Source organism: Rosa chinensis, chromosome 1 (genome assembly GCF_002994745.2).
Source record: "Rosa chinensis cultivar Old Blush chromosome 1, RchiOBHm-V2, whole genome shotgun sequence".
Classification (NCBI taxonomy): Eukaryota; Viridiplantae; Streptophyta; class Magnoliopsida; order Rosales; family Rosaceae; genus Rosa; species Rosa chinensis.
In genome coordinates, this window is record NC_037088.1 from 41,371,525 (window position 1) to 41,383,564 (window position 12,040).

Genomic DNA, 12,040 nt, shown 5'->3' on the forward strand with positions numbered 1-12,040 from the left:
ACTAGGAGTAGTAATAGGAGAGAAGGTTCTAGAATTCCTAATCCTACTCGGATTAGTATTCCTTGTAACATTAGAACATGTACTTTGTAATCCCTATATATAGGGCTCCTATTCTCAATAATATGATTACAATTCTCTCTACAATCTCTCTCAAATATCGTATTCTTAAACAACTATGACTTATTCCTAGTTTGAATTGTATAGCAAAAACAAATGTTGATATTCCAAAGTCAGTTCATCCATGTAACCAAAGAAACCAAGTGATAAAAATTCAGAAACACAAATTGGAATAAAACTTGCTGTATGATAATACCCTGTCCATGATGATGAGGTTGCTTGCTAAACAGATGTATCAAAAGAAGAGCTGTTGGATGTGCTTGCTCCACTACCAGACTGCCTGATCTCCGGTGATCCAATGTACTTATGTGGAACATGAGCTATTTTAAGCCACTCCTCACCGCTTCCTTGTCTACATCTTCTCTCAAGCTCAGGACATTCTTGAATAGAGAGGTGCTGAAGTTTAGTGAGAAGCTTTAGACTTTGTGGCAACAGTTTCAAATTAGCACAATCAAAAATGGTCAAAGATCTGAGTGAAGCAAGCTTCTCAACCCACTCTGGCAAAGCTGTGAAATTCGGGCAGCTACTAATTTCCAGACACTGCAACGTCTTGACCATTTGCAACCCTTCAGGCAAAGAATCAAACCAAGGACAACTCAATATAGACAAACTTCGAAGGGTTGAGAGGTGTTGCACACCCTCAGCGAAAGAACCAAGGTTTGGACAGTACATAATGGTGAACCGCTCAAGGAAAGCGAGTTGTTCCAAACTCGATGACAAAGACGTCAGATTACTGCAGTTCTCAATGGACAAAGTTTGAAGGGAACTCAAACCTCCAATTGCACCATCTGGCATCGAGATTATACTATGACAGTCACTAATCTCTAGTGACTCCAGAGCTTTGAGGTTCTGCAAACTCTGTGGCAGAGAGGACAACTCATCACACCAACGAATGGTTAATGATTTCAGCGCAGTGAGGTTTCCGATCTCCAAAGGCAGGGAACAAAGCTTGGGGCAAGATAAGACCTCCAGAGAAGACAGATTAGCTGATGCAGAAAGCCCTGGTGGTAGAGAGCGCAGCTCTGGAAGTTTTTCTATTACAAGCACTGTCAGCAAAGTTAAACCTCCAATGAAGATTGAAGATGGGTTACAATCCCGCAGCTCCAAATGTTGAAGAGACAAACCAAATGGGATATGTGTCAACTTGGGACACCTATTTATGGTTAACTTCCTCAAGCTCGGAAATGCATTTTCATTATTTGCACTCGACCAGGTTTCCAAGTTCGGAAAATCACTGAGCGATAGTTCTTCAAGTGATGAAAAGCAAATGTCTGTACTATCACCATAGAACTCAAAGCCAATGCGTGTCACGCTCTCCATTCCGTGCAGAGAAAGAGTCTTGAGTAGACGAAGATTCCCAAGGGCTGGAAGATATTCACAGTTCTTACAATTGGACAAATCAACTGCAATTACATTTGGGAGAGTCCAATCTGGAAATCTGATTCCTGGATAACCATGTATAACTAGCTTTTTCAAATTCTTGTGTGGTTTCAGGCCATCAAGAATTTCTACCGCCTCTTCAGCATCAGGTTCATGCCACCGTACCCCTGCTTCTAAAAAAAACCTTTTGGCTGGGGACTTGGCTAGTTTCTTCAATGATTTTTTCCTGTCGTTCACATCTTCAAAATCTCCCCAACATAATCCCAACGACTCAAGATTTTCTTTCATCTTCAGTCCAGATGATAGAGCTCCAGTTGCGCTTCTCACATTCTCCAAGCGTGTAATATTCAACTCCCCATAAAGATTCAAATTCTCTAGTACACCAAGATCACCGACCCTCTTTTGAACGAAATATAATGGCAGTGTCTGAAGTTGAAGTAACATTTTAATACCAGGAGGTATATACCACAACCTATCACATCCAGCGATATTGAGATGTCTTAGGCCGGTCATTACTTCGAAGTCTGGCAAGACTCTAAGATTATGACATCCAGAGAGGTTTAAAGTCTGCAATGAACAGAGATTCCTTGTGGTTGCCGGCAACTTGGAGATAGGTGTATAAGACAAGTCGAGATACCTCAAACATATCAACCCACCTATTGATGACGGCAAAAAATGAACATCACAGTTGTTCAAGTCCAGCACACGCAAGTATATACAACTTAATAACATTTTACTACTGTCTTTTAGAAGTCCATATTCTCCAATCAATAAGACAGTTCGTAAATGTGCTGCTTCAAAGAGAGCTTCTGGAATTGTAACTTCCCTGTATTTATAAATAATGGATGAGCGGCGAATTTGTGCTGGATTACTCGGTGGAAGACCTTGTTCAAGCATAACGGATTCATTTCCAGAAACATATCGTGCAAGGTCATGAATGACATCATTCATTTTGTATCCAACTGTGCTGCCACCATCACGTAACTCTACTTCTTGAAAGAAAGACATCCACAGCAAATCAGAAAAGTATTCATCACCAATGTCTTCCGGTCGCTTGCTACTTTCTTCTAGAATTAAGCCCTCTGCCATCCACAAGAGAACTAATTTATGCTTCTTGAATTCATAATTTTTAGGAAATATGGAACAGAATGCAAAGCATTGTCGAAGATGTGATGGCAGATGAAGATAACTCAACATAAGCGCAGGTAAAATTCTTTGTTTGCATCCTTCTACTTCCCACAGTTCACTATTTTGCATAAACAACCATTGCCGTTCTTCTCTTTTAAAGCGCATAACACTTCCCAAACTTTTGGCTGCCAATGGTACACCACCACATTTCTTCACAATCTTCTTTCCAATCAGGCAGAGGTTGGCATACTTCTCTTCTTCTCCTCGTCCAAAAGCTCGTTGCTTGAACAAAGCCCAGCAGCCATCCTCCATCAAACCCTTCAAATAATATGCCGAAGTTGGGGAGCCCATCATGAATGGGACTTTTTTATTGCGGGAAGTGATAATGATTTTGCATCCATCAACACCTCCTCTAAACAAAGGTCTTAGTTTGTCCCAGTCATCTTGATCTTCAGTCCAAACATCATCCAACACAATTAGATATCTTTTGTTGTGCAGCAAATGCCAAAGCCGAGCTTGAAGTAAGTCACTCTCCGAGAACTTGCAATCTTCCCTTGTTACAGACTCGATAATTGACTTCATGATCTTCTTGATATTGAAATAATCCGAGACAAAAGTCCACAGCCTAACATCAAAATGTTGGATTACCCGCTCATCATTATATGCCAACTGAGCAAGAGTCGTCTTGCCAATTCCTCCAATACCAATTATCGGAATACACATAGCATATCCATCCTGGTGACATTCAGAAGATAGCAACAGTTTCACCAACTTCTCTTTGTCATCAGCTCTTCCATATATTTCTGACTCCATAACAAAAGAGCTAGTCTCCCTTTTATCAGATTGCCTATCTACTGTACCACGCTCTCGAAAATTAAACTTCAATAGACCCTCGTTTACTGTCATTTCTAATGTCAAAAGCATCTTTCTGACTTTGTCAGCATCTATGGATTTTGAAATTGCTAAAGTCCACTTATCTTTTCCTTTGGCCGTAACGAAATCCAGAAGGTCATCAGCAACATGAGCTGCGTTCTTGAGCTTCGACAGCCAAAGCCGGACGGCTTTGTTGGTCAGTTGTTGCTCCTCTGCATCTTCAAGAATTGCTTGAACCATGACCAAGGCATGTTGTAGGCTCCGGAGGTTATCCTTCATGTCCCAGATATCAGCAAGCTTTTGTAGGACTGGGGATGCTACTCTGTCAAAGATCACTTGCAAAGCTGGTGATAAAACTACGTCTGCCATTTTTAGCAGCAACAAAACCAGAACAAGGCTAAGATAAGAATGGTTGAAATTGGAACCTGAAAACGAATCCTAAGGTTCAAGTCGAGATAAACCTTTAGCTTTCCTATGTCCCCCACTTTGAAAATCCTTCTTCCAATCATACCTTGACACGCATTTCGGGGAGGGGGGGGGGGGGGGGAGAGAGAACAGAGAGAGTAAGAGGAAAAAAAAAAAAAGAGAAGGGAAGAAAGAGACGGAGAAGAAAAGAAGACTAGAGAAGGTAAGGGAAGAGGAGAGAAACGACGATAGGGAAAAGGTGGGAAAGAAAAGTTTAGAGAGGAAAGGAGAGATGTGGGCTAGACAAACGTGTTGGAAGAGAATTTTGCCTGGAGTTTGATTTCTGCAATTGAGAGGAGGAAGTGACGCAGTCGGATTGATAACTAGGTTTACAAGTAATAAATCTAACAAAAGGGTTCTGAAGTTCACCAGAGATAAAAAAGAAAATTCTCTATTTTAATGATTAAAAGTTGAAAGATAGGTTCTGACTTCTGCAGCCGCATAAATAAGAGAAAAGTACCCTAGGGCGACTAACAATGAAACCCTAAAGCTCATGGGTAAAAACGAAAACAACCCAAAAATAACTAGGAAAACCAAAAACGGGGAAAATAGAAAAATGCAGTTTTGAGGGCCTAAACGACCCCGAAAGCCCGAAAAAGGCCACAGCTCATAGCAAAGCAATGAGTCTTGTTTCTGGCGCGATTCCCTTTCCGGAAAGGTAAGGCACGTCCCAATCAGACACCAAGCTGTTTCGCGTCTACTAGTCACTTTTCGTTTTCCTTCTTTAACACGATCCAACTGTTCTTCAAATTGGGCTGTCATCCGTTCTGCATCAGGAAGTGAGAATTTAGTATTATGGTGATGGAGTTTTTGCCGTAAGATTTAGGTTGGGTGAAGAGGAAGGTCTATTTCTATTTTGGTTGGAGTTGTTGATTTCATTTGGGTATTTTTTTATTTTTTTTTATATCGATCATCTATTATCTATTGGTTCTAGTTCAAGGTTTTTCGACTGGCAGTCTGTCATTGGCTTCGAAATACTTGAGCTGGTGTTGTTATCCGTTCTTGTTGGTGCTGCTTAGCACAAGTGGGTGACTCCTCTGTTTTATAATTTTACTTGAATTCCTTTATTGCTCTATTGATGCTTGGTTAAGATTCATGGCTTTGCGAATTGGTTATACTAGTTACTGATCCCGCGCTTTGCAGCTGGTAGTGTAACTACTTTTTAGTCATTTAACAATTATCAATTACTTTATTTCTAATTGAACAAACAACAAAAATCAAATGAAGTTCACAGTTTCAAAACAGTAAGAACCCAAATAGCGAAACCAATTCAAAACAAAATTGAAAAGAAACGAAACCAAAATAAAAAAGGAAGACAGGTTGAGTTTTTTTTTTTTTTTTTTCACTTTTTCACACTTTAATACCAACAGTAATCAAGTTAGAAGTTTAGAAGAGTAAATTACTTGATGCTCTGCTCTCTTCCCGTATATCTAAATCCACTTAAACGACTATGTTTGAAAAGTTGAATAAACTTCAGGGATGTAATAACAGTATATACTGAATTTCCTGTGGTGATTTTAAACATTAGCCATATCCAACATCATCTTATATCAATCCAATTTTGATGAGAAGAATAGCATCGAGTTGGTCCACTCCCAACATGCTCACATGATTGAAAGTATCATTCACCTCCTTGAATTTCTCCGACTGTCACTACCTGAAAATTTTAGCTTAGTACTTGGTTGACTTGAGAGTTCTGCAAAAGCCAAAGGTCATAAATACTGAATAAAGGAATCCAAGGTCTTATGCAACTTGGCTAACAGAAGCAGCAAAAACTTCCATGTTTACACATGACATTGAAAATGAATGGTAATCCAATGCAGTCAGGATGGTTTCAGAAGTACACAAACATCAACAACATAGTAATAATAGGTACCCAAAAGAATTATCTACTATTCATTTCTTTTATTTGTCAATCAGGTGACTGTATTTTCTTTGGGAAAACAAACTATGCACAGAAACTAAGCAAGGAACCAATACTGCAAAAATATTGCATTTCATATTGATTAATGATAGATAAAAACATAACAAATTTTGTAGATGCATAGGATAAAGTTTTTTTTTTTCTTAATGACATTGCAATCATAAAAATTAATAGGGATATTATCTGCAAAGAGATTGTATTTCATATTGACTAAAAATAGATAAGAACATAACAGATTTTGTAGATACATGGGATAAAGCTGTTCTTTTTTAAAATGGCATTGCAATCATAAAAATTAATAGGAAATTTATCTGCAGGGATATGAACCTAATTTCCAGGTTAACATAACTTCAAAGATTGCTGGCATGTAGTCAATCAGAGACTCTGATAAAAGTTTAATAAACAGTAAGCAAAATAATATTTACCAGAAAACAGAGATAGATATACAACAGCTTATATTATCTTACTGTGAATTACCTTTCTGACTATGTTACGAATTGGTTCAACAATGCTCCAAGGCTCCACAGTTCCACAGGTAACACTTGGTAGTAAAGGGGCGAATGCAAAATAATTCCAAGGAGATACAACATGAACATCATATCAGAAAATTTTCAGATTCCTTGAGAAAGTTGTTCCAGCCCACCTTCTTTCTTTCCACATCAGGTGCACCACTGATCAGGTCGGAGTCTTGAGTTCGCTTGAGCATAAGCCACATAGCCGCCACCACTGCGACTCAAAGCAATAGACATAAGCCAAAAGATAATCATGCCATGTATCACACATGAGTTATGTTCAAACTAAAAAGCACAAAATGAGGGGTTTGCATTGTGCAGAAACTCTAGAATCTGAGCATGGTGATGTGGTCGCCAAAAAAGTGTCAGATCATTGTAACTCTATATCTCACATAGATTTTTAGCCTATGAATTTTAATTCATGTTATTTAAAATTACACATTAAATGTTCTATGAGCAACTGAGCCTGAATAAATCCAATGGAACAAAAGTTTAAGATTGGATTCATATATTCGTTCATTTCAATTAAGAACTAATGCAAATCATGATGAAGCACAGAATCTGCATTACTGGACAATATCTATTAGTAAAATGGAAAAGTACGTTGTCTGATCTACCAGAGTAAGTTTCTGATTTGGAAATTCCTAATAATTTGAAACTTTCACATTCAAAAAGTTGTATTTCTGCATACTCATTATCAGTTATTTCTACCTTCCTTTCAACAGATTTCAAATTTGCCTTCATTCTAAAACCATATCTTTTCCTTTGAAGAGACCATTGTAAATATGCAGATAAATGAATTCATGGGAAACACAGATAAGCGGACCATATAGCGCTTATTAAAGAGAACAAACAATTTAACAGAACAATGAATATTTCTCAATCAATTTAAGATACAGAAAAGCTGATAGCACACGTACCTATGATGGCTGTGCATTTGAGACGCCAACAACTTGTCACCCTTTGCTGCAATACATAAAATAACAAATTAGAACACTGAAAGCAAATCAGTCCCATGAATATATAACCAGCAAACTACAGCTCAAACAGGATATTAAGAGTTTTTAAAGTCATAGACCTGGGAACGATCACGGCATCTTTTCAGCATCCCAAAGTCGTGTATTATGGCATTCAAGTCTTGAACCTTCAAACTTCCACCTAATCTGAAACTGTAAAATTAATTTGAGTTAGTCATATTCCTATATTTCAGACGTGCTTCACCCTTCAAAATGTTTCTTTAATAGGAACCAAGTACAAAACTTAAACAAAAAATACACATACAAAAGAACAATATAAAAATAAAAATAAAATAAAAAAAATTCATGTGGCGCAATTGATACAACAGAAATGTATAGTGTGGAATGGCTATAACAAAGCCTCATTTTTGGGGCTTCAATCATATATGGAAACAACACAACAACAATTTGTAAATGTCTTTAATAGTTGCATATTAATTCACACAACATAACTCTAAATTTTTATTCGAGAGAAAATTTTCAGCAGAAATAAAGAGTAAAAGGAAAAGGAGATAACCTGACAGCAAATAAAACCAGACCTTCAACATGGAAATTAACTTTCAGCAGTAGTATGTGAAACCTGCAAGAAAAAATGAATCAGAACAAATTGGACATAAAAGCAACAACTACATAAATAAATAAATAAATAAATAAACAAAAGTATTCATAAAATTGAATACAAAAATCCAACAGACCATGTAACATAAATCTGATGCCATAGATAACCATATAAATAAATGACAATAAATTCAAATTCAAATGCTCAATATGAGCTTCATTCACATTGTATTCATTTAATAACAATGCATTGAAGATCAAAGTACAGAATACAAACTGTTTGTTTTGAAACTGAACTATTATTAAATGGTTCATAAAAGAGAAGAACTTGGTCATTCTAGTTTTTGATTGGAATATATAGGATTAAGAGTTTATGTATTTCGGATTAAGAGTATTAAGAAAAACTAAGCTCAACACACAACCAGTACAGTTCTTGTAGCTCTCTGTAAAAGTAAAATTTGAATGGACATTAACTTTGAATGAAATTAAAAAAAAAATTTATAAAAAAAAGTAAAATTTGCAGTTCCTTGAACCTAAGTAAACTATTAGGCTTAGTACTAAACTAAATCATAAGGATTGAAATGAAAATATTAAAGAGGATCGTGACTCAATTCAATGAGAACTTAGCAATGCCGGTGAGTTGAGCAAAGCAAAGAACTGCTTGTTCTTTGTCAAGCCTCTCTTGAATATCTTTCTGCACAAAAAGAGTGATGCAACCCATTAGCTTATTCTTGACGTATTAGCCTATTTCCTGCAATCACCTTAGCTAGTCTCACTACCAAGACATGAATTTTGCCCCTTCCTTGAAGGATTCCCAGAAGCAGTCATAAAATAAAGTATTAATGAACACATAATAGAAAACCTAAAAATGAATTCAACCCTCTAATATGAAATTAGAGAAGCTGATGAGAAAAAAGGAAGACCTGAATTCACCCCAAAACTAAGTAGCTTTGTTGTTTAATCAAATCTCTCTGATGAGAAGTTGATACAGAAGCATCTCCTAAGAGCAAGTGTGGTCTTGCTCCAATCCCTCTCCCCCAGTATCTACGTGCACCCAGCCAAAACTGAGAAATGCAAAACTGATATAACTGAAACCCAAAATTGTATGAGAATTCAACCTATCCAATAACAACGAATTGGAGAAGCAAAAAAATATGAAGCAAAAACAAACATTCAATAAAAGCCTCAATCTTCGAAATTTTAAAACCCTCAGATCACGAAAGCTTTGGGGTAGGCTTACCTGAGAGAGAGGATTGAGTGCGAATTCCGGTACGGACAAAAACTCGTCTGCGAAGATGAAACCTCTGTCGCTGCGATCGAGCTGACAGAACCTCTCGTACAGAGAAACTATCTCCCGCTGCGAAACTACATAGGACAGACACAGATCAAAGTCAAATGGGAATCCTAAGGTTCGTGATTCACTGATGAAATCAAGGAACAGCGAGATCAAAAGAGAAAACAAAAACCCTAACAAAAACAAAAAAACATAGAAATCTAGGAAACAATCCTTCGATACAAAATGCTTTCTTTCCACCAATCTGAATACAGATCTTCTTTCCCCTCGCATCAAAATGAAATCACCACTCTCTCTCTCGCTCTCTCTGTTTCGACCGTACTTCCTCTAGAAACCACGAACGAAATCTACGTGTATTTGACTTGATTATAGAATGATGGCATCCCGCAAATCAGAGAAACATTAGGACAAAAGCGTCACTCCACTACAGGAAACCGGGCAACTGAGCTTTAGTATATTGTAAATATTAGTTATTACTTTTCAAATCAAGTAATTCATCTGTGAAAGTTGAACAGATGATTTGGTGGTCTGATTATTATCTATTGCTTTGAGCTATGTGATTGATTTATTATTGTTTTATGAACTGGTGTTCTTGTTATTATATCCTTGTTGTTTAGCACGGTCTTCATAGTTGTGAGATTTCTTGTCAAGTAGTTATGTGTTTCGGTTGTATTAGCTTTATATCTGTAACTTTCACTTTGGTATTGCCTGATGTCTAAAGTGAGTAATAGTTTGGTTGGGGTTGTTTGTGTTTGGTATTCTGTGAGTTTTGGGAGGCAAAGTGTTTTTGGGTGAGGATTTTTTTGGGGGGTTTTGGTGCAGGATAAAGTTTCTGAAGTTTTCACGTTTCTAGTAGTATATTACGAATTTTTCTTGGTTATTCCTGTTTTGGTTCTTCTTAGGATTGATATAAATGACTTCTCTGCTTTGTCATTTTCTTGAGATTTGGTTCTACTGATATTACTTTGGATATTGATAGTCTGGTATTGATTAAGGTTTATATTGGATGCTTGATATCATATGATTTTACTGATGTTCAGTTTGGGTAGTTGGTACATTTCTAGTCTTTGTTATCAGGTTGTCTGTGATTGTTGTGATGCACGCTGTTCTTAATTAAGGGATAAAGAGATTATATGATTTCTGTCTTTTGATATTGAGATTTATTTGTGACAACCTTCATGTGTCAGAATTTCGTTCCTTATGCCTTTGGACTTGTGAGGTTAAAGTGTTTCAAATTTGTTCACTATGCTAGGGTTTATCATATTGAGTTACTTTCATAATTTCTCTTCAATGTGTTTGTGGTCAAACGATGTCTATTTTTGTTTGCCCGATTTGTGCGGTGGGAGCACGAAAACTATATACTATTTAGAATCCTCTAGCCAGTAAGAGAGTGGTACTGGCAATGTGCACATTACTATTATGACGTGACTATGTGTGGCTCAATCATTTGGGTTGTGGTAACCCACTTTAGCTAACAGGTTTGCAGTGCCATTCCTAATACTATTTTAGTTAACAGGTCTGTGGTGGCATTCCCATATGATATTTAAATCCATGAGCATGCAGTGGCATATCGAATTGATTATGAGCTTGCAGTGGCAAGTTGTTGCCTATTGGCAAAATTGTTTGATCATCGTGTTGATCGTGTTTGGAAGTGGTGCGGTTTGGTTACCAAACCGATTATATCTCAGCGTAATTATGTTGTGGGATGGTGTTTCTGATAAAAGTCTGTACTTGGAAAGTGTTTCATTATTGCTATGATTTTATGAATCTTGTGGCTGTGAGGTTCGGGAATGATGTTATTGGCTTATTACTCGAGTCATTCACTGAGCGTGCTTTTTGCTCATTCCTCGTTTCTTTATGTTTGCATGTTCTTTTAGATTTCGGTTTCAGAAGAGTTTGGATTGTGAGCAGTGTAGAGTAGTATTTTCTTATTTTGGTCGACTCTTGTAAAAGAAAAGCACTTTTGTTTGTAAATAGCACTTCGAATCCTTTTGGGATCTAATTGCTAAATTAGTTCTGTTGCATGTGAACATGTTCTTTACCTTTTTATTTACAACAAATTTTCTTCCTGCTTTCATTCGTATTTAAATTTTAAATTCAGCAGGCAAAAATGCTTTGGTTTAAATTTTGGGCCGGGTCGTCACAGGTGCTGCTAGAATTGAGAATTGAAGCAATTCCAGAAAATCTTAATTGAGCATGAGACACAAGCTGAGCAAGTCTTTCTAGCCAAACACTAGTTAATTTATACTTGTTACTCTAATGATTTAATCATCTGCTAAATAAGGCATGTCATATTTACATTGGAGAGTTTGATATAGAATTGGGGTTTAGCTATGGTCTTCGGTACTTGTATATGGGTTTCCAGGTTTGTTTTTCTGTCTTAGGCTTGTAGTTTTTTATGGAATTGGTTGTACCCAAGTCTTTGTTTACATTCTTATCCTGTTAGTCATATCTTCAGGCCATTGATGGAGTTATTGACTTTCGTTTACTTGCATCACAAAGGGACTGAATTGTACCAAATAAAACATTGAATGCCCTGCAAAATCGGATCATTTGTCCTTTGATCTTGTGTCGGTCAGTGTAGTTGCGTTGTTGTCAGTTGTCACCAAGTAGAGGGGTGGTTTTTTTTTTTTTTTTGCCTGTATGGCACTATGCCAAAATCCTTATCAGACGACAGACAGAAACTGTTGTCTGATTTGGAGTGCCACCGTTGTAGAGCGAGCCATTGTCTGTTGAAAATTCAGACAACAGTGGAACACAGTTGTCTGATAAA

The 12,040-nt window shown here is 37.0% G+C and overlaps 1 protein-coding gene across 1 annotated transcript; it reads right to left on the reverse strand.

Annotated features, from left to right (window-relative positions):
• Positions 1-339: 339 nt before the first annotated feature.
• On the reverse strand, positions 340-3,867 carry LOC112181590 (putative disease resistance protein RGA1). Its single transcript, XM_040506709.1, has one exon. It carries the CDS (start codon positions 3,865-3,867, stop codon positions 340-342), a length of 3,528 nt encoding a protein of 1,175 aa, XP_040362643.1.
• Positions 3,868-12,040: the final 8,173 nt, after the last annotated feature.

What these genes read in the sequence shown, in the direction of transcription:
- LOC112181590 (XM_040506709.1), bottom strand. Translation starts at nt 3,867, where the DNA reads ATGGCAGACGTAGTTTTATCACCAGCTTTGCAAGTGATCTTTGACAGA.